Source organism: Pleurodeles waltl, chromosome 12 (assembly GCF_031143425.1).
Source record: "Pleurodeles waltl isolate 20211129_DDA chromosome 12, aPleWal1.hap1.20221129, whole genome shotgun sequence".
Lineage (NCBI taxonomy): Eukaryota > Metazoa > Chordata > Amphibia > Caudata > Salamandridae > Pleurodeles > Pleurodeles waltl.
The window spans coordinates 697,708,017-697,732,366 of record NC_090451.1 but is presented as its reverse complement, the minus strand read 5'-3'; the positions used below and the strand labels follow the sequence as shown (position 1 = coordinate 697,732,366).

The window sequence follows — 24,350 nt, the reverse complement described above, 5'->3', positions numbered from 1 at the left end:
GTTGAGAGAAGCCCCCAATCATATTTCATCACAAACCCTTAACCTATTAGTGTAGAGCCTGCATACGTTATAATCATCCATCTAGTAGCATAGATGCATTATATTATTGAAATGTACTAGGTCATGGAAAGTCTCCCTGTATACCTTGATGTGCCATCAGTTGATGCTTTGAGACAGATGGCACTGGGAGTTATTGACCTGGCTGTGACTTTAGAGCCCAGTGCGTCCGGTCCATTAATATATTAAATATTTTGACTTGCACAAGCTGGAAGTCTACCAAATGATTCCCATTTTGTTGATAGCACAGGATTACTCTCTTTCCACTCAAGCTGCCTTACCACTGTACGCATCTTGCATCCATGAGCAGTGCAGCCTCCAGGGCAAGTGACATACTTTGGGGCAGCAGGTGGCGACTGTGTTTCGGGTCACCCGTGCTAGCTAAGTGGTCTGGGGATATGAGCCGATGGACTCTTAGTTAGAGCTTTGTAATGGCTTGTGAGTGATGGGAGCCTAGCGTCACCTCAAACTATCAACTCAGGTTTCACTGGTGGCAACCATGAGCTCAGGGGCTGCCAGTGACCGCTAAGAGCTTTGGGAGAGGCCATCGCTAGTGACCTCTGTTTATTCTGCAGCTTACACCAGCAAGGGCATGGAGCTCAACCCACCAAGCTACGATGCCATACAGCCTACAGGGCCAGGAATTATGAACATTCCTCTTCAACCTCAAGGGTTCCCAGTAACGCAACAGACGGCCATCATGCCCTACGTAGCAGAGATTCATGGAGTGCCCCCTGGACTAGAATACTTGACGCAGGTGAGGCTTACCCCTACCTTCTGGAAGATGATCCCTCTTCCTTACATGTGTTTACCCCATTACTGCTCATGTTACTTCTGTGTTGTACCGCTCTATAGTATCTTTTTCATCTTTGCTATATTTATATAGTATTTAAATCATTCATTCTCTCTGGTATCTCTCTATGGCATATCTGTCACAGCTCTACAGTATATATTGCTTCCGCTGTATCTTTGTTATGTTTATTTAGTATCTATCTCCTTCCTTTTATCTCTGTGATATCACTTGGTATATCTTTACTATGCATATCTCTTATAGTTCTACAGTATTTGTTGTTTCTGTTGATCTAACTCTTAGGGCCTTATTATGACCTTGACTGAGGGGTTTCCTCCATCACAAATGTGACGTATATTCCGTCTGCGGTATTAGGATCTCCATAGAAATAATGGGATCATAATACGGCAGACGGGATATCCGTCACATTTGGAGTGGAGGAAACCCCTCCGTCAAGGTCGTAATAAGGCCCTTAGTGTTTCCCAATTTGCTCGACGCTTTACAGGTTTCTTCATACCTTTGCTTCAGTTGAGAGTATACGTGACCAGACCCGAAACTCAGATTAGCAGGTGCATGGCTTTCTCATGAGAAGAATGAAAAAGGAACTAGACAAAGTTAACAGAAATATTATCTTCCAAACGCTGAGCTAGTCATTTATGAATCCTCGCTTTGCAGAGCTGTCACAAGAGCAAGGCTGAAATTTCAGTAGTGAGATACCAGGACACAATGCAACAATACACCAACATAGTGTCAGCTATTACATTAATTTGTAAAGCAATTTTCTTGCAGCGCCACAAAATCAGTCTCGTACATTGTATCTGTAAATTGTATTTCCTGTTATATCTCTACTGTTCAGAATTAGCTGTTGTAACTCTGTTACATGTGTCTTGAATAGTGTATCTGTTCTATCTCTACTGTTAAGTACAGACAGTTGTATCTCTGTTACACCTCCTTAATGAATATTGTATCTGTTATATCTCTACTGTTAAATATCAACTCTTGTATCTCTCTCTTACATCTCTTTATTGAATATTGTATCTCTGCTACATCTCTACTTGTAAGTATGAAGTGTTGTATCTCTCTGTTACATCTCTTTGTTGAATATTGTATCTCTGCTATATCTCTACTTGTAAGAATGAAGTGTTGCATCTCTCTGTCACATCTCTGTATTAAATATTGTATTTTCTGTTACATCTCTCTATTGAAGATTGTCAGAAGACCGTTCGGGGGGCTACGGGGTACACAGGAGCTACTGGGCCCAACCAAGGTGGTTAGGGCCATCTACCTCTGATGTCCCAAGGCCAACCCTACTGTAAATCCCACTCAACTGGGTATAGCGTCCCCTTCTGCACCCAAGCCTCCCCCGGGAGAAACTCAGATATAGATTAGTGAACATGACACATAATTCAACATGCGGGCAGCAGGGAAATAAATCAATGTCCAGTCAAATACTTGTTTTTGTAAAGGAAGACTTTTTTTATTAAGCAACATTCAAGATGCAATAGCACAATCCTGTTGAGGTTGGGCTGTAGTAATTGTCAAGCCACTCCCCACCTCTAGTGTAAATGGTTTGGTGTTACTCCCCATTCACTGATGACTGCATTCATTGAATGTAAACTTAATAGGCTGCACTCAAGATTTATTCCCTTGCACTCTGCAAGTAAGTTCAGTTTTAGGAGTCTCGGGTTTCGCAGCACCAATGGTGGCATGACCCCTGGGGCCCATTGGCCCGGTTCTCATCTTTTCTACTCCAATGGCATAGTATCCTGTGGCGTTGCAGCACAGTCCTGTTGTGGATCAGCTGAGTCGGCTGCTCGTGGTCACGCGCCACAGCTCCTGGCAGGTGAAGACCCTCTTCCCTGAGCCACGCTACCTGCGGTGGTCAGCTGGACAAGGTGCTCCAGCTCCAGCGGTCACACGGTAAGTCCTTTCTCTCTCAGCGGAGGGTGGGAGTTGGTATCCCTGCTCCAACAGGATTTCGTGGGGGCGGTCCACAAATTGCGGATTAGTTGCACTAATGGTTTCCTTGTCCTGGGTGATGACCTGAACCTCTCAGCTTCATCGTCTCAGGCAGACCCTCCTGGCTTATGGGGTTGTCACTACAGCCTTCACACTCCGGTCATGTTAGACTCACACAGACAGTCACGGCGGCCCCTCCTAGGTATACAGGCTGCCAAACCACTTCAGCACACGGGCAGTGGCCTGTTCAATTTGGGGATGGTTTCCTACCGCCACAGGCTTTGATCCACGTGGAGGTAGCCCCTCCTGGCATAGGAGGGTCGCCAAACCAAAACACCACACAGGCAACGGCCGATCAGTGTGAAGACAGGTTTCTACGACCACCGGCTCTGATCAGTCAGTGGCGCCCCCGGTATATGTGGGTCACCAAACTCATTTGGCACATGGGCAATCACCCGATTGGTGTTGGAAGCGTATTCCTCCTACCACTCTTCTGGTGCTCAGTTCCCAGCAGCCCATCCTGGCAAATGGGGTTGACAACAAAGTCCAGCACACTGGCTGTGGCCCGATCGGCGCAGGGTTCACTTTCTCACACCTCGCACAGATAATCCTCACGCCACATCTTCTGTACCTCACTCCCTCCGATGCTCTCCTCTTCCTCACGGGCACACTGGTCTTGGCGGGCAGGCAGGTGCTGGTGCTCCAAGCTCAAGGGCAGGTGATCTAGGTTTCCCTGGGGATTGTTTCCTCGTCCAGCAGGGAGAATAGCAGGTGGGATCCTAGTCCTGGTCACAGAACGAAGTCTTGCAGAGCTTCCCCTCGACAGATGACAAAGTTTGGGGTCCCAGACTCTCCTACATATAGTTATTTCCAGGCACAAAATGTGATTTAGGGGGTCATTTTGACCCCGGCGGGCGGCGGTCGCCGCCCGCCTGGAGGGAACCGCCATATGGCCGCTCCGCGGTCGAAAGACCGCGGAGGCCATTCTGGCTTTCCCGCTGGGCTGGCGGGCGACCACCAGAAGGCCGCCCGCCAGCCCAGCGGGAAACCCCTCCCCACGAGGAAGCCGGCTCCGAATGGAGCCGGCGGAGTGGGCATGTGCGACGGGTGCAGTTTGCACCCGTCGCATATTTCAGTGTCTGCTAGGCAGACACTGAAATACACAGTGGGGCCCTCTTACGGGGGCCCCTGCCGTGCCCATGCCATTGGCATGGGCACGGCAGGGGCCCCCAGGGGCCCCGCGGCACCCCCTACCGCCATCCTGTTCCTGGCGGTAGGGGGTGTCAGAATCCCCCATGGCGGCGCAGCAAGCTGCGCCGCCATGGGGGATTCCAAGGGCAGCGGTAAACCGGCGGGAGACTGCCGGTTTACCCTTTCTGGCCGCGGCAGAACCGCCGCGGTCAGAATGCCCTTCGGAGCACCGCCGGTCTGTCGGCGGTGCTCCCGTGGCCGGTGACCCTGGCGGTCACCGGCCGCCAGGGTCTGAATCAGGCCCTTAGTGTTTCGGCCTTTGAGGTTTTATGTTGGGGTTCTGCTTCTTTGAAATTGACATCTCTCCCCTTTCTTCTTCTTACTGAAGGATGCCTGTTGCAGCAGGCAGGACCCCAAAGCTGATCAACCCACAAAAAGATTAATGGGAGTGACTAGAGGTCACACCTGGATGTCAGCCTCTGTGATATGTGCATTAAATGTTAACCCTGGGCCCTCAGCCCTAATTTTTATGATACTTTTATCAGCCCCGTCTCCCTCTTCCTGAGATGTGTCCAGGATTCTTGCCTTGTGATCTGTCACTGAATCAAAGAGTACTTTGAAATGCACAGGGAGAGTTTGGCTCTCCCGTCATCCGGTGCTTGTCCTGCCCAGTTTACAGGAATGCGGCAATACGCAGTTCTGTCCCAGGGGTATTCCTCTGCTCTTCATGTTTTCACCAGGCAGGCCTGGGCTTTCCAAAATGGAACCCAAGGCCCTCCATATTATGTACTAATGCAACCACTTCTGCATTTAGGGTACATGCACAGCCTAGTACACTCACAGCCTAGATCTGTTGTCCTCATGTTTTATGCTACCACCAGCATTCCCACATGCAGCACACGCACTCAGTCTGCACATACTGTTCAGTATTGCAGTCTCTGTGTACTGCATCAGAGAGTGTAATTTTAAAAGCCCACCCTGCCAGCACACACACATGTAGGATGTGGTCACTGTACTACACTTCACGCTAGATGTAGTGTATTCCTTGCGACACACATGCACTCAGCACTCATGTTTTCATCACGCTTCCACTTCCACATCAACCTAATGTAGGCCAAAGGTGACTTAAACAGAGCAGCTGAGTTTTTAAAAAGGCGAATGAGCTTGTAGGCCTCAATCCAGTGACACAGGGTAAAAAGGACCCGTCCATTACGACTGATCACTGCACGGTACGCTGCCACCAGCTGTGCTCTTTAACTCCTGGCAAAGGTGGTAGCCTTCCACCACTATGAGAGTATCCATTTGGGCACCCCTCCTTATCCAGCAAGACTAAAATCCATGAGACAGGCCTATGTCATGATGCACACGCGTGATCCGTGTTCGCTGATGAAAAAAAAATCAGCATGGATGACCCAGACAAGACAGTTCACATGTCTGTCACCATGCCGAGGACTTTTCTGTCCAAGAAATATCGTATTTCTGTTATATCCCTACTGTTAAGTATCGCCTGTTGTAACTCTGTTACTTTTGAACTGAATATTGCATTCTTGTTATATATATATGTACTGTTATAGAGCTCTGCAGAAGCAAAGATAGTAGGTGCTACACTGCGAACCCTGCTTCTTCTGATATTTCTGAATTATGTTTCTAAATTTGGCAAGAGCTGGCAGTCCCTTTCCCTACCCTTGCTGTCACAACTTGTGAGGAAAAGATGGAGTTTAAATGCGGTCCTCTATCTCTAGAGGATTAAATCATGTTTCATTTCTCCTATTATAAGCATCGATCAAACTCTACAGTTTGCTTTATTCACATCTGCATCTCTTCATTTCTGTCTATGTAACCAGGGCAACGGGATACATTCAGGATTGAGGAATTGGAAAACTGGAAATATGACTGGACTGTGGCCCAGGGAGAAGGGGAGTGGCTTGGTATGAAAAGTCCACATTGCTGATCCTTTTCCAAATGGGCCACATTTTTCCATGGTCATTTCCTTGTTCCAGAGTAGGGAAAGCATGGGAAAACAATGGCTATAAACAACCCTCTACTGTTGTAAGTTCCTCTGCCATGTACTCCTCCATTCTACCCCAGCATGTAAGGAACCAGAGCCATACCAGTTTGCACAGAGCCCCACAAAGCTACATTGCCATGTGTTCATCCCTGGAACCAATGCCACACCAGTTTGCACAAAGCCCCGTTGGGTAATGCTCCATTGCCCCACCCCAGCATGTAAAGCATCATTGCCATTCCAGTTTGTGCACAGTCCCGGTAGGTAAATCTCCGTTGCCATTTGTTCCTCTCCTCACCTTACCATAGAAGGAGCAATTGCCATTCCAGTTTATGAGCAGTCTGAGGAGATAAATCTGCATTACCATGCACTCCTCTCCTCACCGAGCATGTAAGGGACAATTGGCATACCAGTTTGTGCACAGACCCAGTAGGTAAAGCACCATTGCCATGCATTCCTTCCCCCAGCCCAGCATGTAAGGAACCACTGCCATACCAGTGTGTGCACAACCTCAGTAAATAAGAATGCAGGTTACAAGGAGCTCAAACACTATGCATCACACTTACCATGCATGCGCAACAAAAAATACGCTTAACCACACAACCGCAATGGCATTTACCATTAGTACCGAAACCAGACCAGGCATTACAGAGCATTTTCAACATACGTACATATATATATATATACATATATTCATATATATTTATAAATGATGTATGTATGAAAGAAATCCAAACCACCCCTGAACACCATACATCCATAAACACTAGAATGTCCTATCCCCTCACCACTACTCAACTTTCCCATCCCTGAACACTAAAAACCCGCTACCTCCCCTATACACTTCTGATCCCTCAATACTAAATACTCCTATCACAGTACACTACCTATCCAACCCATAGACACTTCTTACTACCCCTATGCACTACCCATCACTGAACCCTATTACCCCTTATTACCCCATACACTACCCATTCCTGAACCCTCAAATCTTATTACCCTATACTCTACCCACCCCCGAACCCTTAAATGCCTTATTACTCTATGCTCAACCCATTCCTGAACCCTAAAACACCTTATTAAGAGTAAACTCTTCCTATCTGTCAACCCTAAAACCCCTTACTAGCCCTATTCACCACCAAACACCCACCCACATTAGACCCCTTGTAAATGTAATGCTTTTTCACTCACTTCATTGTAACTTACTTCATTCTAGTGGTAAATGCATTGTTGTAACATTGCTGTAGTGGTCTTTCGTTGCAGTGGATGCTTTTAGGGTCCTCCCCCTACCCGCCTCTTCCTTACTATTTTCGTTCACATTCTCCTCCATCTTTGGTCATGTTCTTTCACCTACCTCATCCTGTGAAGTCCAGCACGACTGGGTAGAGCAGGGCCTGCTGGGAGATTTTGAATACTAAATGAGCCAAGCTACAACATCCTCTTCTCCCTAAAATCCCAAATCTTATGTATGCTTTAACCGGAGAGCGCTTGACTATCTCTCAGCTTTCACTCATTCATTCATTCATTCAAAAAGGCCCCTTTTTAAGAAGCAGTTGTAGTGTTATGATATGAAACCAAATGTGAGGTCCACCCCAAGAATATTTTTTTACTCTTCTTGGTATTTAGGCAAGAGTTGGAGCAGGCTGGTTTAAATATCTGTGGATGGGTTACTCCATCACAACGGTGATGGATAGCACTCCCGCCAAAATGCAAAGCCCACAGTAAATAATGAGATTTAGATTTCAGCAGATGGGATATCCATCACCGTTGTGACGGGGTAACCCGTCCGCCAACATCTAAATCAGGCCCTGTATTTACTTTTGGTTTAAAGTTTATGGTTTGTAGGGCTACAAAGACTTAACTTGGTTCGGCCTCACATAATAGTCCATGAATTTGGCGGAAGAGCTGGTGTTTCATAAAGTGAGGAGGGGAGTCAAATCTCACAAGATGTCCATTTGAGATGAGTGTGTGGGGTGAGCGTGTGATGTGCCTTTACCACGTTTCTGTCTGTTCACCTTTGGTCTTGTTGAACCATTTAGTATGTTTTTCTTTTAGGAAATGTTTAATGAGAGCTGTAGGAAAATCTCCAAAAATAGGGTGGAATAGTGATTTCCACAAGCTGCATTACCTCCTCATGCCACAACCCAATAGTTGGGGGGGATAGATTTATCAAGGTTTTGCGTCCCCATTGCACCATGCCAAAATGCTCCGCCTCCCCAGGTGAGGAGAAATATATTTATTTCTATTCATGGTTGTCTATTTCTACATGCTCCGCACACTGCAGCACACATAGAAAGAGATAAAATGCGCCTGAGGATTATTTTGTGCAGGAAGTTCTGGCGTTTAATGTTAAATACGGCTCATTCCTGCCATTTCACACAGCAAAGCAAGGTAGCTTGCTGCATTGCGCAGCGTGGAAAAATTATAAATAGATGCCTTTGTGTTTTGCGTCTGGTTTTGAACATATAAGTATATTGTGGATCACTTACCTTGCGATGAGAAGAGCTCACACTTGGGTTCTTATTCAGAGTAGTTGTTTCCCCACGCTATCACCAATCCCTAGAGTATCAGTGAAATCCAGGTATCACAAGTCGATTGACAGACTGGTCCGATGTGGTGGTTCGTAGCATTATGACAGACAGCCGTGGCACAACTCTGTCCCTGACATAATCAAGGGCATTCTTTGCCTAATTTGATGGTAATTCCTGGGCACTTGAAGCAGAATCTGTCAATGTGATGCATTTGTACTAGGACAAATCACAAACTGACGCGTGGAGACCATTCAGAAGTCTGATTTGGGAGGTGGTAAACGAGTTCTTTCTGAAAGAAACACACATTTTTTTAGTGTGTTGACCCAATATGAAATGTAGATATTTGGTAGAAAAACATGAGTTTTGAGAACTTTACATGCTGGTGTTTGAAAACAAAGTGATTACAAATCCAAAACTTAACTTAAGCTGTTCTTTTAATGACAATTCAAACAGAGCTGATGAGATTTATAGCTGAACTTCATAGCCGTATTTCCTCTGTGCCAGTATTCTCTGTCTGAGATCCTAATCTGAAAGGGCAGAGATGCAAGCAGCTCTGCCCTAGGGATTACGACTTCGGTCTCCGCCATGAAACGTCTGGTGGAGACAGTTGCAGGGGGCCTGCTCTGCAGACAGTGAACATTGCAAGGATGCTGGTGAACCCTGCTGGCTACAGCATTGCAGCCGGCTCTATTACGAGCCAGAGACATTGCTGTAGTCTGTTTCCCGCTAGGCCAGCAGACAGAAACTTAGGTTTACGCCTTCCAACCTAGCAGGAAGCCCTCAATACGTTAGGCGGGGAGGTCACCCCATAGTTGGCTGCCACCCAGTCAGGAGTTTGGCAGATTAAGTTTTCCGTCCGCCAAACTCAAACTGACCCCCTTTATGTTGATGAAGCGTTTCCTGGCATTGTTATTAGTAACCCAGTGTGTGTTGTCCTACTACAATATCAAGTTTTAAATATTGTTCAGCCAAAATGTTGTATTTAGAATAGTGACTACAACAGTATCATAAAGTTAAGTAATATAGGCAAGTTCTTAACTCTATATCTATTATTCTTGAAGATATATTTATCTTCACTTTACATAGATGTTGATTTAAGCATAGTAAATGTATACTCACCTGTATGAACATACTTTCATGATTTGTATTATTCATTATTCTGGTTATGAAATTTTAACATGACAGTATTTTGTCACTCAACGTCTGAGTGGTCACTAGGATTTATCCTGCAAGGTATGGTCAATGTTGGTATTGAGTTTGATGTGGTCACTATTACAACAATAGTCAAACCCAATACCATTTCTGGTCTATTTTTGTTGATCAGAGGTAGTTCTCATCATAGAAAAGGGTGGAGACCCTTGGTCTAAACCATTTATCATGTGCTGTTCTTGGTGTGCTATCTTATGAAGTTGTTCCCTGTTTTACCTGCGGAATGGTAAGAAATTGTCTTCATGATTTGAATTAGTTTATTGGTGGATGAGTAAATGCAGTCTTTTTCTGTTTTTACTTTCAGATCGACCATGTTGTGATCCACGAAAAATGTAAGGCTTGTTTTTTAGTATCTTTTTGTTCTTGCCAATGGTCAATGAGAGCATGTGTTGGAATGAATAGATAACGGGGGAGGGAGTACAGGGTAGGACAGTGCACTCAGGACTAATTATATAATGACTACTTACATACCCCGGACGCAAAACAGATCTTCCACTTAGCACTCAAATATCTGTTATTTGAGAACTTGAAGAATTTTGCTTTTACTCTGATTGACGAAGATGGTCATTAAAAGATGGTTAGGAATGCCTTGCTTGATGACGACAAATTCAATATGCTTACTGTTGCCTCTGTCCTCTTGGATGACGGCAATGGATAATTCTCAGATTTTGTTGACTCGTCCCTGAATTATGACAATAATGAACCCAATTTAGATACTGCTGGTGTTTGGTGATGGTGAAGAATGAAGCTTGGATAGCCTTGTGTCAACTCTGATGCATCAAGACTACTATGAGCAAAGCCCACAAGCTGCTGTGTCTGATCTGGTTGATGAAGACGATGAATAAGATTTTGTTATTTGTGAATTTACTATGACTAATGATGAGTAAAATTTAGATATTAGTGTCCATGCATTGTACATGACGGCTCAAGAATGAGACCAATATAGTTCCCACTGCTGTTGTTTATGGCGATAATAAATACAGCTTGTACATGTTTGTCTCTACTCTGGTTGGTGATTACAATGTCTAGCATATGGATCTTATTCTCTAAGCCCTAGTTGGAGGTGATGAATAAGACATATATCGTTCTGTTGCTCTAATGTTTCTTTAATATGAATAAAAGTTATTTATTTTTGTCTATGCCCGGTTTAATGAGGACTTTCGAAAAGTCTTGAATATTGTTGTCTTTGTCCTGGTTGATGGCAAAGATAACTAAGATGTGGGTATTTTGTGATAAGGCTGATTAATGACAATGAGAAAGACTTGAATATTGCAGTATCTTCTTTTGATGATGAGTAAGACATGGATTCTGGGTGATAACGGCAATGACTTCTATTTGGATATTGTCATATCTGCCCTGGTACATGATAAGTATGAAAATCACTTGGATATGATTGTCTCTCTTGTGATTCATGATACCTATTAATACACCTGGGTTAGGCTTTTATTTTCTCTAGTTAAAGATGCCCATCAACAACATTTATACAAAGATATTCCTTGCCCTGGTGAAGTTGACACCAAATAATACTTGGTTGTTTTTACCTCTACTTTGGCTGAAAAGGATAATGAACAAGACTTGAACATCTTTGTCTCTGCCCTGGTGGTTGGTGATGAATAAGAGTAATTGTTCTCTTATCCCGGTCCATGACATTGTTGAATTTTTGCCTTTTGTCCTGGCTGATGGCAATAATGAATACGTCTTGGGTATTTTTGTTGTAAGCCAGATTGATGACAATGAATAAGACTTGAATAGTGTTTTCTCCGCTTTGGGTGATGATTACAAATAAGACCTGGAATGTGGGCAATAACGACCATTACTAAGACTTGGACATTGATGCCTCTTCCCTGGTGCATGATTATTATGAATACAACATGAATATGGTTGCCCCTTATGTAGTTAGTGACGATGATGATGATGATGATGATGAGGATGATGAATACAACTGGGCTATCTTTGTCTTTGCTCCAGTTAAATATGTTTACAATCTAGAAGTGAATAAAGGTGTCTTTGCCCTGGTTGATAATGACAATGTATAAGACATTGTTGTCTTTGCCTCTCCTTTGTGGGATAATGATTTTTGTTTCTACCCAGCGGATGGGGTGGAATAAAAATCATTCATTGTGATCTTGCCCTATGAACATGAAATACAGTGGATGCTTTTTCTATCCTCAATATATTGTGTTATGCTTAATGTCAAACTCCATCTATACTTTCAAAGTACTGATGTCGATTCGCGCAAATACACTGCTTCCTTCTGCATAATATCGATATTTCTCTGTAAATGTAAAAGCAATAAGTTTTGTAAAAAAAAATACATGATGCATCTGAATAAAAGTTATTTAATGATCTCATTGCTACAGCTAATGTGGACTATAAATAAGTATTGGGTATTGGTTGATGGTGACAATGAACAAGATTTAGATACTGCTATAATAGCCATGATTGATGATTGTTGATTGATAGCCATGATTGATGACAACAAATAAGACTTGAACATCGAGGGCTCTGTCCTGGCACCTGATTGTTGGGAGTTGACTTACATACTGTTGTTTCTGCCTTTGGTGATGAAAACATGAAAAAGACTTGGGGCCTGATTTCAATTTTGGCGGACGGGTTACTCGATTTTCTCTTTTCTCCAGTTGATGGTGTTCATGGACCAGACATACATAGTTGTCTCTACCAGGGTTGATGGTGACAATTAGTAAAAAAAATATGTATCTATTCTTGCCTCTGGCATGGTTGATGACATCATAGGCCATTGTTCTCTCATCACTGGTTGGAGACAAAGTTAAGTAAGATTTGCATTTGTTTTGTCTCTGCTCTAGTTAATATCTACTATTGATAAGACTTTGATATTGTTGCTTTCTCCTGAGAGATGATAGCAGTAAGCCCTGGAACTTGCTGTCTCTGCCCTTGATGATGACAAAAAATATTTTGATATTGTTGTCCCAGTCCTAGCAGAAGATGACTATCAATGTGAATTGGATATTGTCACCTTTTCCTGGTCGATGACAATCATCAGACCTAGACATTATTGCCTCTGCTCTTGATAATGACTGCAATGAAGTAGACCTGTTGTTGATGAAAAAGGACATACTGGCTCAACATGTAAAAGTGTCTGATGACAAGTATTTAGCTGGTAGGGTTTCTCTGTGCGGTGATGACATTAAAACACGTGTGAATGGTATCAGAGGTGATGGTTATTGGGATGTAATCAATCTATGTTCATTTTAAGTTTCCAGTGCGCAGAGATGGGGACGGAATTACGAAATTGTAAACAGCTTGAACCAGAGGATGTTTTTTGCCAAGCAGGAAGTTAAATGCTGTTGCCCACTCTACGACCTCCATGTCCTGGACAACAATAACAGAGAAGTGATGCAATTCTTGCAGCAATGCCAGTGCACCTGCTGCTCAAGTGAGGTGAGTTCCCTGAAATTCCAGAGCTGACAATATTTGGGGACGGAGTTTTCTACTCTGCGGCCACACACCTGAAGTAGTAAACATAGGTGGATTCAAGTCAACAGACACCAGTTTTATGTTCTCTGAAAACTTGAGCATGGCCACAATCACATCCTACTATTGCCATGTCATCTTGATGTTTTGTTAAACGGTGGCATTCATAGTTGTGTAAAAGTGGTACTTCTAAACCCATATCCTCACTCTATACTCCGCTACCTGATTACCACAGTACAATACCACGTGCTCCTCCTAGCCTGGCCCTAGATCCTCTATTGATTGAGGTCTCCAACCTCTGAAATATGACCTTCTGATGGCACTCCCTGCCATCTCAGAGCCATAGAAATGGAAATTGTTTTGTGTGCACACTCTTGGTTACTGACATGTTTAATGTTGCAGCTGGAGGTCCATTGCCCACCAGGCAACATCATTGGGTACAGCGTTTGGAACTACAGTAACTTTGTAACCAGCCTCTACATCCAAAATGATGCCAAACAGACCGCCCTAGTGATCCTGGGCCCTGGCCTCCAAACCATCATCTTCGGCGATGTGGTGTTTGAGGTAAAGACGTAGAAGGGGATCTTTCAGCATTCGAGAGAATAGATGGAAGGAAGAAGAGAAAACAGGATGATGGAATGGGGGTCAGAAGGAATAGGGAGGTAAAGGAAGCCTAAAGCAGTGGTTCCCAACCTGTGGTCCGGGGACCGATGGGGGTCCGCGAAGCCTCCTCAGGGGGTCTGTGACTGCTTAGAAAATTAAATAATATCAGCAGATCAGCTCTCCAGCTTTCAGTAATGACTCATTGGGGGGTCCCTGGATTACAATAATTCATCGGGGGTCCCTGGGTTCCAGGAATGATAAAGTGGGGGTCCACAGAAGTCAAAAGGTTGGGAACCACTGGCCTAAAGGAGAGAAAATGGAAAGGCGGATAGAAAGAACAAAGAAGTTATGAAGTAGAAAATATAAGGGGAGCATGGAAAGTTCAATGTGAAAAGAGATTGGAAGAAGGTGGAGAAAGATATCTGAATGAAAGTTGACCGAAAGCATAGCAGTGACACAAATGAGGAAGGGAGAGCAGAGTACCTAAATGGGCTGGAAATAAGTGTGAGAGAAGAGAAGAATAATGAGAGAAAATATAGGATGAAAGTTGAGAGAAAAACCGCAGAAGGGAATAAAGAATGAAATATGGATATAAGTTGAAATACGAGAGGCAGGGAAGAAAAAGTAGGTAAAGTAGAGGGAATGAGGGAGGGAGTAGGTAGTAGACACTCGCATTTAATATGCAGCACTATACTCCCTCTTTAAAATCATTCTACATTTGTTGTGATGCTGTGGTAGCAATAGGAACTGGGGTCTCACTCCCTTGATGTCTCAGGGCTAAGAGATTAGTGATTAACAGGCATTTCTAGACCTCCCAAAACAATACTGTGTCATAAATTGTTGCAAAGACATTACACACCAATGGGGCCTCTGTGTTACATATCTGCACGTATGTACAATTAACACTCTTAAACGCTACAAAATAAAGAAGCATGGCAACGTTAAGGACAGATGAGGGATTCAAACCCCACTATATACAGGGAATAGAACAGGCACTAAATTTGCATTACACCCATGACTGGAGAACACAGGGCCTGATTTAGAAGTCGGCGAAGGGACTACTCCATCACAAACATGACAGATATCCCGTCCGCCCTATTATGATCCCCATAGGATAGAATGGGATTGTAATGCGGCAGACGGGGTATCTGTCATTTTTGTGACTGAATATTTCCCTCCGCTGACTTCTAAATCATGCCTATGTCCTGATGATTAGAAAACTTGCATACATGCCTCCTTATGTTATTCTGTAGGAACTCTTCTTTTTTACTATTCCTTTTTGATGACTCCTGAAATCTTCTGAGAACTCTCTTGCTCCTGCAGCTTCATCCTTATATTTTGGAACCTTACATTTAGTGACTCTGTTTAAGCCCCAAGTGCAGCCAGCCCCTCTGTCCTTTGCATTACTAAAAACTTAATTACTTTCAGTGGCTTTGAGAATATAGACCCTTTCCTACTCTCTGGTGTTTTCACAGTTACCATGTCTTCCACCATAACTTTTATTTTATTTAGAGCTTTCCTCATATCAAACTTTTCTTTTGTTCTTTTTTGCAAACTCACTTTTTTATTCCTTCTTCTTTCTTGTTATTGATACTGACTAATAGTTTAATTTCATTCACTCTGGGCAAACACTTGTATTAGGTTTTGTTCCCTTGAACAATTCGAAGGGAACTTTCCTTGTTGTGGAATGTGACGTTTTTATACCAATAAGTTTTCTTGTAATTCTTCTCTACACTTTTCATGCAACTCTGAGCCAAATTAATACGTACCATGATCACCCTATTCAATCTTTCAAACAAACTGTTCGTTTCTGGGTCACTTAATGCACATCTCTTCTGAGCAATTCCTCTTTTGGACAATAATTTCTTCATTTTATCGCGTGTTAATTACTAACGTTGGTCAAAATGAAAGGAGAGAAACTCTCCCTTCAGAACATTTCATTAAGAAATCAGATTAGGGTTTTGGTGTTCTTGCCCACTCACATGAGCACTGTCAAACAAGTGCAAAAACACATCTAATAAAACCAAATGTATTGCTTAGAATTCTAATCCTATAAAAGACCCACAATGTCAACTGCAAATTTCTGACTTGAAACTGAATGCAATTACCTACAAAATATTTTTGGTGTTCTTACTTTTCACATTTTGCTAGGCTCACATCACTCTGAAAAATCACATACACGTCCAAGCCTAAATCAGGTTACCAAAGATCACTTTCCAATCTTCCATTTATCCTATTGACGCCGCAGTGCCCTAAATATACCTATCCTAACAATTTTCCTTCGTGATTCCCTGTGCGACCACACAGCTATTTCTAAGTTATTTTACATCTCATTTTCACCAATTCCATCTTCGGAATCTTTCCCATCGTTAACAAAAAATGTCAAACAATCTTCAGCTTTGTTTGGAAAACTAATTTTACATTTCCACTCTAAATTGTATGCTCCTGTGATGTTAGGACTCATTTACATAGGCAACGACAAACCTTTTTAGTGAAAAATTTCTCCAACTGTTTGTGGTCTGGCTTAGTAGTGAATCTGGTGCCCCACACACAACTTAAAATTTTGAATTACTCAAAAACTAGCTAATCTCCCTTCAGATTGCTGAGTATTTTTCCTTAGCACTTCTCGAAGTCCCTAGATTTTTGTTGCACCTGCACCACTTCTAAAGCTCTATTGTATGCATCATTTATAATAATACATTTTTGTCTAGAATTAAAGTGTTACAGACTGGGTGCATTACTCGAATGTTTTTTATGCCCACAAAATCTTGGTCACGCTATTCACATCACCTAAACCCAGTGTTTTTCTTTATTGTATTTCTGAAATACATAGACCCTGATTATGAGTTCCTCGTTATATTCTGACTGGTGCGTAAAACCCTGTTTATGCACTGGTTGAAACTATGAGTTAAAAGGTATTTAACACATCCGATAATAGCAGTCAAATACCTTGGGGCATATTTATACTCCGTTTGCGACGAATTTGCGTGGTTTTTTTCGACGCAAATTCGGCACCAAAGTATGAGGAATGAGCGTCATTTTTTTGCGTGAACGCCTTCCTTGCGTTAATGAGATGCAAGGTAGGCGTTCCCGTCTAAAAAAATGACTGCGACGCAAATACGTCATATTTATACTCCCGGGCAAAAATCACGCCCGGGAGTGGGCGGGGCAAAAAACCCCGCATTTGCGCCACTTTTTAACGCCTGGGTCAGGGCAGGCGTTAAGGGGCCTGTGAGCCCACAGCTGCCCTCCCCTGCCCCCAGGGACCCCCCGTGCCACCCTTGCCCACCCCAGGAGGACACCCAAGGATGGAGGGACCCATCCCAGGGACATTCGGTAAGTTCAGGTAAGTATTTTTTTTTTTTTAAATATTTTTTTTGTGGCATAGGGGGGCCTTATTTGTGCCCCCCTACATGCCACTATGCCCAATGACCATGCCCAGGGGACAGAAGTCCCCTGGGCATGGCCATTGGGCAAGGGGGCATGACTCCTGTCTTTACTAAGACAGGAGTCATGTAAATGGCGTCTGTGCGTCGTAAAAAATGGCGCAAATCGGGTTGAGGCGATTTTTTTGCCTCAACCTGACTTGCCCCATTTTAAGACGCCCTAACGCCATTTTCCCCTACGCCGGCGCTGCCTGGTGTACGTGTTTTTTTTTCGCGCACACCAGGCAGCGCCGGGCTGCTAGCGCCGGCTAACGCCATTCCATAAATACGGCGCCCGCATGGCGTTTCAGAATGGCGTTAGCCGGCGCTAAACTTTTTGACGCTAAACTGCGTTAGCGCAGTTTAGCGTCAAAAAGTATAAATATGGGCCCTTGTGTTTTGTTAAATTCCGACAGGTGAAACCTGCTGAAGTTTAATAGGGAAACTGTGTTTAGTATTTTCTGTACCATGCGCATTTTGGTGGCTTGAACAGAAAAAACCTTCATATTATTCCCCAATAACTCGCAATAGGTGTTAATTATTGTACCCGATAAATAACATTACCTCGTGGTATAATTATTTATCTGGTGCTGTAAATAGAACCTTTACTTGTAATTTGGTCCTCAGTCTTACTCACAACATTTGGCCCCTATTCTGTGTAAATTTCTGCTATAACTAAAAATGTGATTTTAAAAAACCTCCTTATTTCTCGTTCATAACGATTTTCACCAAATTGCGAAATGGCCAAATGTTTTTATAAGAAATCTGAACACATCTTTGTAACGAAAGTCATTCAGTCGGTTGATTCTTCAAACATTTGAGATGGTGGTATGCAAATGCTAAATCTATGGTTATAAATATCTTGCCATCATATGCAAGCATCAGCATCTCTTGCATATTGGTTAAAGAATATTTATCTTCAATCATGGATTTGTTACTATTCCTAAAGTGTAAGCACAGCCTAATGTCTCTCTGAGTGTTTTTGCTATGACCAGTGGGGCTAACCGTTCTGTTGCTTCACCCAGTCCTATAACCTGAATTCTGTGTAATACAACCAAGTTTCTCAGAAATAGCCCATTTTACACTTACTGACATTTCCTTCAATCAAATTAAAATCCACATTTTCTTTGTTTAACTAACCTACTAAACCGTTGGAGAGACATTGAGATAAAGTTAAAGACCCATTGTTTTTTGATGAGGCTAAATTAATATAGCCCTCTTTAATAGATACATGCACTTTGCCAACTGCAAATATTGCTTCAAACTCTATGCTTGCCTCAATGTTTCCTCTTGTTTCGATGTGCTGTCCTGCATACCCACTGTGTTAATATGAGACGTCCTCAATTTCCTTTAATTTTTAAGTGTTTTACAAAGATATAACTAGAAGGTATAGTCTGATTTACCCCTTGAATCAACCACATTTTGTGCAACATTTTTTATCCCCACCGTTCATCTGTAATAAGGTATCTTTAAAATCCTCCAACACTTCTTTTATATCCTTATTTCCTCTCAGACTTTTTCAATATGTCAGAGAATCTTGTTTTTTCCACAATTCTTACAAGCAACCTTTACTGCTCAGCATTCTCTAACATTAGCCGTGCGCTCTTTTATTCTTTGTCCTAAATGCTGTCCCTTGCTGTATTCTAATTAAATATATATATATATATATATATATATATATATATATATATATATATATATATATATATATATATATTTTAATTTAAATACTCTATCAAACATTGTCATTAATGATGTTAACTGTACATAGGAGCAGCAATGACCGAACCTCAATGAGGCTTACCTTTTGTCAGGTCCATGTCCTGTTCGGGTACACCATTCCTATCTAGAGCACACATAGAATGTATACATTTTCCAAAGATGTGACCACATATAAGAATCCGTCACACCCCAAAAAATGTCTATGAATGGTTTTATAATGTCCATTCTCTGGTAGTGCATGTTAAGATTCAAATACCATCCCAAACTCAAGACCCACATGCAATCCCAAACAATTTCTTTTCAATATCACATTTACCCAACATGATGAATTTAAAATGTTAACCTTTAAACAAAAGGTCACTTCTTTTGACTCTGAGAAGGATAATAAATAACGTTTAGACCCAGAGCTTTTTTATTTCAACTGTGACTTGTAAGAGGTCTGTTCATAAATATAGAACAGTTGTCAGGGTTACAATAATAAAAATATAAGGCTATAATGACCGTTAGTTAGTCTATCAGGCAGGTCCCCCTGAAAATGAAGGGGGAACCTCAGAAGTGGATTTGATACCCAAGGCTCTTCAGCAGAGATGATTGAACAGAGCTTTTTGCCAGTCTTCCGTCGCACCCAAACCACCTCTTTCGCCTTTAATCAGTCTGTATCACCCGACATTCAGTAATGACTTCACAGCTTCCCTTGGCTTTGACTGGCAATAGAATGTTCCTTGATAAAGCATTCATACCCTCCACACTTATATAACTAACAAACTCCACGAACTGTAGTGCACTGAAGACCTAACAAACAGCAATGCTCTAAGCATACTCAGAACTTTTTAAAACCACGACACAGGCCAGTTACAGTCTAATCCTGCTAAGCACCTCCAGGTATAGAATCCCTGTCCTCACCCCACACAGGTACTACAACAAGAACTGTGCAAAACTAGTACAAGGATTGGTAGGAGAGCGGTGAAGGGGGCCCAGTATGAGGCGTATTGAAAGAGGCAGAAGGCCCAGGCATACTTCTGTCTAAGGCTTTCATATGGTGTGATTTGCAAATGAACATAAAAAAACACCTTTCTACTAAATGCAAACACCGGTGGGTCATATATACAGTTAAATTGTATTGGAAAATCATCCAGTTGCCATCCTCAAAAAAAAATTATACACATTTTGATCAAGAAATATCCACTGATGTTCAAAGAGCATGTCTCTGGTAAAGTACCTGACAGATGTCTGTTGCTGAAAAGGGTACTGCTACAGTGCTGTTTCACTAAATAATGTATTTATGCTGTGCTGTTTTCTAGAGTTATTAAAAAATAAATGTTGGTACATCTCTATTGGAGCCGGAGTGGGGGAATGGGGGGTGGAACAAGGAGCAAATGCTTTGGTTAGGGAGACATTGAGTTCGATATAGAAAGAGACATTATGAAAATGAACAGTGTGACATGTAGGTGAAGGATGCAAAGATTTCTTTCAGTACCTTGCCTCTAACATGTCTGTCAACAGGTGAAGTCCAATGATGAAACGCAGACCGTGGGTTTGATTCGTCGGGACAGTGGCCACTTTTCTGTCCAGTTTCCACTTGACCTGGATGTGATGTTAAAGGCTGTTCTCATTGGATCCTGCTTCTTTTTGGTGAGTTTTTTAGAATGTGAACAGATTTTCTTTTAACATCAAATGCACAGGAGGTGATGGGGAGGTGGCTTACAATTCATCTAACCACTGGCAATTGCTTGGGGTAGCATTCCAGTCCATTGTTCTTTTACTCACCATGCCACCTCAGTTTGGACCCGCCCACATGCAAATCAGCCTTGACCCTGCTCCTCATGGGAAAAGTCCAGCCCGAACTAGCGGTCTAGATCCTCACGAAACTAGAACCCAACCTAGGAGCGCTTTCATCCTGATAAGGGCTCATCAGCCAACTTGGCTCCAGTGGCATTAATCACGGTGAAACTGGTCCTAGGTTGCAAGTGTTCCTGTAAATTAGTTAAATTGCTTTAAATCCCACAGTTGAATGAATCTTGTAATGCTGTTTTTTTCTCGATTTGCTATGCCTTTCCCTGTCACTTCTTCTATGATATATAGCTTCTGCAAGAAAAGAGTTTACTCAGAGGCCAGTCGGACCTTTAATTGCTTCCTTAAACACCACAATAGGGTATTTCACTCTTGCAGGTTTTAAAAGATATTTTTTTACATCTTCAATATCTGACACTTTAGCAAAAAAAAATGTTCAGCAAATTGGGGACAGTCGACCACTTTTTTAATTGATTACCGGGTGCAGGATTGGGTTAATTCACGTATTTGTTAGAAATGGGGTCTCTAGTTGGCAGTCGGTTTGCACCCTGTCCAAGTAGGGACCCTTATTCTAGTCAGGATAAGGGAGATACCCGCTCAGATAACCCCTGCTCGCCTCCTTGGTAGCTTGGCATGAGCAGTCAGGCTTATCTCAAAAGCGATGTGTAACGCACTTGCACATGACACACAGTAATAAGTGAAAACACCACAAAAGGACACCACACCAGTTTTAGAAAAATAGCCAATATTTATCTGTGTAAAACAAGATCAAAACGATAAAAATCCAACATACAGTGCTAAAGATATGAATTTTGTAAGATTTTTCTAAAAAAAACAGTTCCTTGAAGTCGATAGCTCCATCACGGCGTTGTGATCAACAAAACCAACAATTCAGGCCGGCTTTGGCGTTGTGGGCCAGCTACGGTGTCGGGAAGACCTGCAAACAGTGCCTTGGATTTGCAGGGTGTTGTGATCCTCGCGGTGAGCTCCGGAGAGCGGCGTCGCGGGGTAGGTTCCGGAGTTGGTGCAGGAGTCGTTGGGCCCTTGAGGTCACACTTGCTGCGGATCAAACTCCGGGCTGATGAAGTCAGGAGAGCTGGCGTGGATGGCGTCGGGGCTGCGGTGCAAAGCGGGAGGATGTTACATTCGGTGCCCACAGGAGACGGTGAAGCAGCGGCTCGGTGATGGCATTGGTGAAACTAGGGCTGCGCTGTGAAGCAGGGCGAGTCAACATGCAGTGTCCACAGGTCACGGTGCTGGCAGCGGCGTCGACGTAGCTGAAGCGCTGTCGTTGGTAGGTCCAAGGCAGTGGTGCTGGATGGTGCTTCATGACCCTCATGAGCAGTGTCCATAGGCTACGATGCAGGCTGCAGTGCCGGTGTCAGCAGGAGCGGCGCCGTCGGGGAGGCCCAGGCTGTGGTGTGAGCAGGTGATGCTAAAGTGCGGGGCCCACTGGTCGCAGTGCGAGCAGCGGCTCGGTGAAGTCTTCCGATGACGGTGTCGGTAAGACCAGGGTCACGGTGCGAAGCGGCTCCGTGCGGCATCGGCAGGTCACGGTGCAGGCCAGCAGCTTTGTTGCCGGCGTTGCAGTGGTTTCTCCTCTTGAACAGCACAAAACACACAGTTCCCAGTGCTGCAGGTCAAGGAAACTGAAGTCTTTGGTGTCCCTGAGACTTCCAACAGGAGGCAGGCTCTACTCCAAGCCCTTGGAGAATTTTCTCAAGCAGGACACACAGCAAAGTTCACCCTTTGCACTCTTTTCAGGCAGAAGCAGCAACTGCAGGCCAGTCCCGCAAAGCAACACAGCGAAGGGACAGTACTCCTCTTCTGGCTTCTTCTTATACCCTGTTCTGCCTTTGAAGTTGGCAAACTTCAAAGCAAAGTCTTAAGTGTTTGCAAGATCCTTTCTTGTCTAGGCCAGACCCCAGACGCAGGGGATTGGAGACTGCATTGTGTGAGGGCAGGCATAGTCCTTTCAGGTGTAAGTGACCACTCCTCCCTCCACTCTAACTCAGATGGCTTATCAGGATATACAGGCTACACCCCATCTCCCTTTGTGCCACTGTCTAGAGGAGAGGTGTGACCAGCCCAACTGTCAAACTGACCCAGACGGGGAATCCGCAAACAGGCAGTCACAGAATGGTTTGAGCAAGAAAATGCCTACTTTCTAAAAGTGCCATTTTCAAACTCACATCTAAAAAACAACTTCACTAAAAGATATATTTTTAAATTGTGAGTTCAGAGACCCCAAAATCCATATTTTTATCTGCCCTCAAAGAGAATCTGCGCTTTAAAGTTATTCAAAGGCAGCCCCCATGAGGGAGATAGGCCTTGCAACAATGAAACCCACATTTGGCAGTATCTCGCTATTAGGACATACAAAACACACCAGTGCAGGGCCTACCTTAGGAGTGCTTCACATGTAGTAAAAGGGAAGGTTTAGGCCTGGCAAGTGCTAAGTCGAATTGGCAGTTTAAAACTGCACACATAGACACTGCAGTGGCAGGTCTTAGCCGTGTTTACAGTGCTACTAATGTGGGTGGCACAACCAGTGCTGCAGGCCCACTAGTAGCATTTGATTTACAAGCCCTGGGCACTTCACTATTAGTAAATCAGATATGACAATCATGGATAAACCAATCCACAGTACAAGTTATATGGGGAGCACTAGCACTTTACAACTGATTAGCAGTGGTAAAGTGTGCAGAGACAATAAACCAGCAAAAACAAAGTCCAGTACACAATAAAACCAGGAGGTCAGAAGGCAAAAAGAAAGGGGAGACATGCCAAAAACCTGCCTGGTCTAATAGTGCAAGCCATGCAAGGCTCTCACCTCATCGGTTAGGACCCAAAAGACCTACTAACCCAACAGTCTTTTTTTGCTCTTCAAACAAACTATGTAACAGCAGTACTCAATTCTGACAAAAATAATAAAATGGAGAGCAAGGAATGACTCAAAATAAAAACATTAACTGATGTAGCACATTCATTATAGTTCAATGCAATCTTCCCTCTATTTTAAGTGGGAGGTTCCCTCAAGACTTTAATAGGGCCTTAATTTTGTTTTTTGAGGAAAGCTTATTTAAGACGATCAAAGTCTCCAAAGTTGTCCATTAAGCAAATACCAAGCAGTGCTTATTTTGAGACGGTGGTTTGCAGTGCGGGGCACCGGAACTTATTTTTGAGAGCCGCCACTTATTTTTCTGCTTCCATCATTTACTATGAGCAAAAGACACATATGGGGAAGACGCAGGAGGAGAAAAACGAAAAAGCTTCACAAAGGGAGAAAGCAGAAGGCTGCAAGGGTGAGCTGAAAGGGCAGGGAGTGGCTGTAAAGGGACTGAAGCGGCCCGAGATAGCTTCAGGATTTCACACATTTAATTGCAGCAGCAGCGTGTTTAAGAGGAGAGCTGTGGGGACGGCACGTTTTATTCACAAATTAAATACTGATACCACGGTATGTTTTTGAGGTGTAGTTATGAGTGTCCAATTAATCAATACCACCATTATCAAAGACATTTTCAGAATAGGAAGATGAAGGTGAATGACCTTCCACGTGCGCTAGCATTGTTTGTCGTTATAAACAGTTTTTTCTTGGAGTACAAAAATTAAAC

At 43.3% G+C, this 24,350-nt stretch overlaps 1 protein-coding gene across 2 annotated transcripts in view; it reads left to right on the top strand.

The window, feature by feature from the left end:
* Window positions 1-24,350, top strand: part of LOC138266883 (phospholipid scramblase 1-like) — a 67,900-nt gene that overhangs the window by 13,803 nt on the left and 29,747 nt on the right. The window contains exons 3-7 of one of the 2 annotated variants that reach the window (XM_069215604.1): window positions 633-814; window positions 10,047-10,074; window positions 12,978-13,162; window positions 13,598-13,759; window positions 20,449-20,577. In XM_069215604.1, coding sequence (XP_069071705.1) covers window positions 633-814; window positions 10,047-10,074; window positions 12,978-13,162; window positions 13,598-13,759; window positions 20,449-20,577 — 686 coding nt within the window. The remainder of the gene's footprint in view (window positions 1-632; window positions 815-10,046; window positions 10,075-12,977; window positions 13,163-13,597; window positions 13,760-20,448; window positions 20,578-24,350) is intronic. The other variant, XM_069215605.1, reaches the window with a different exon arrangement.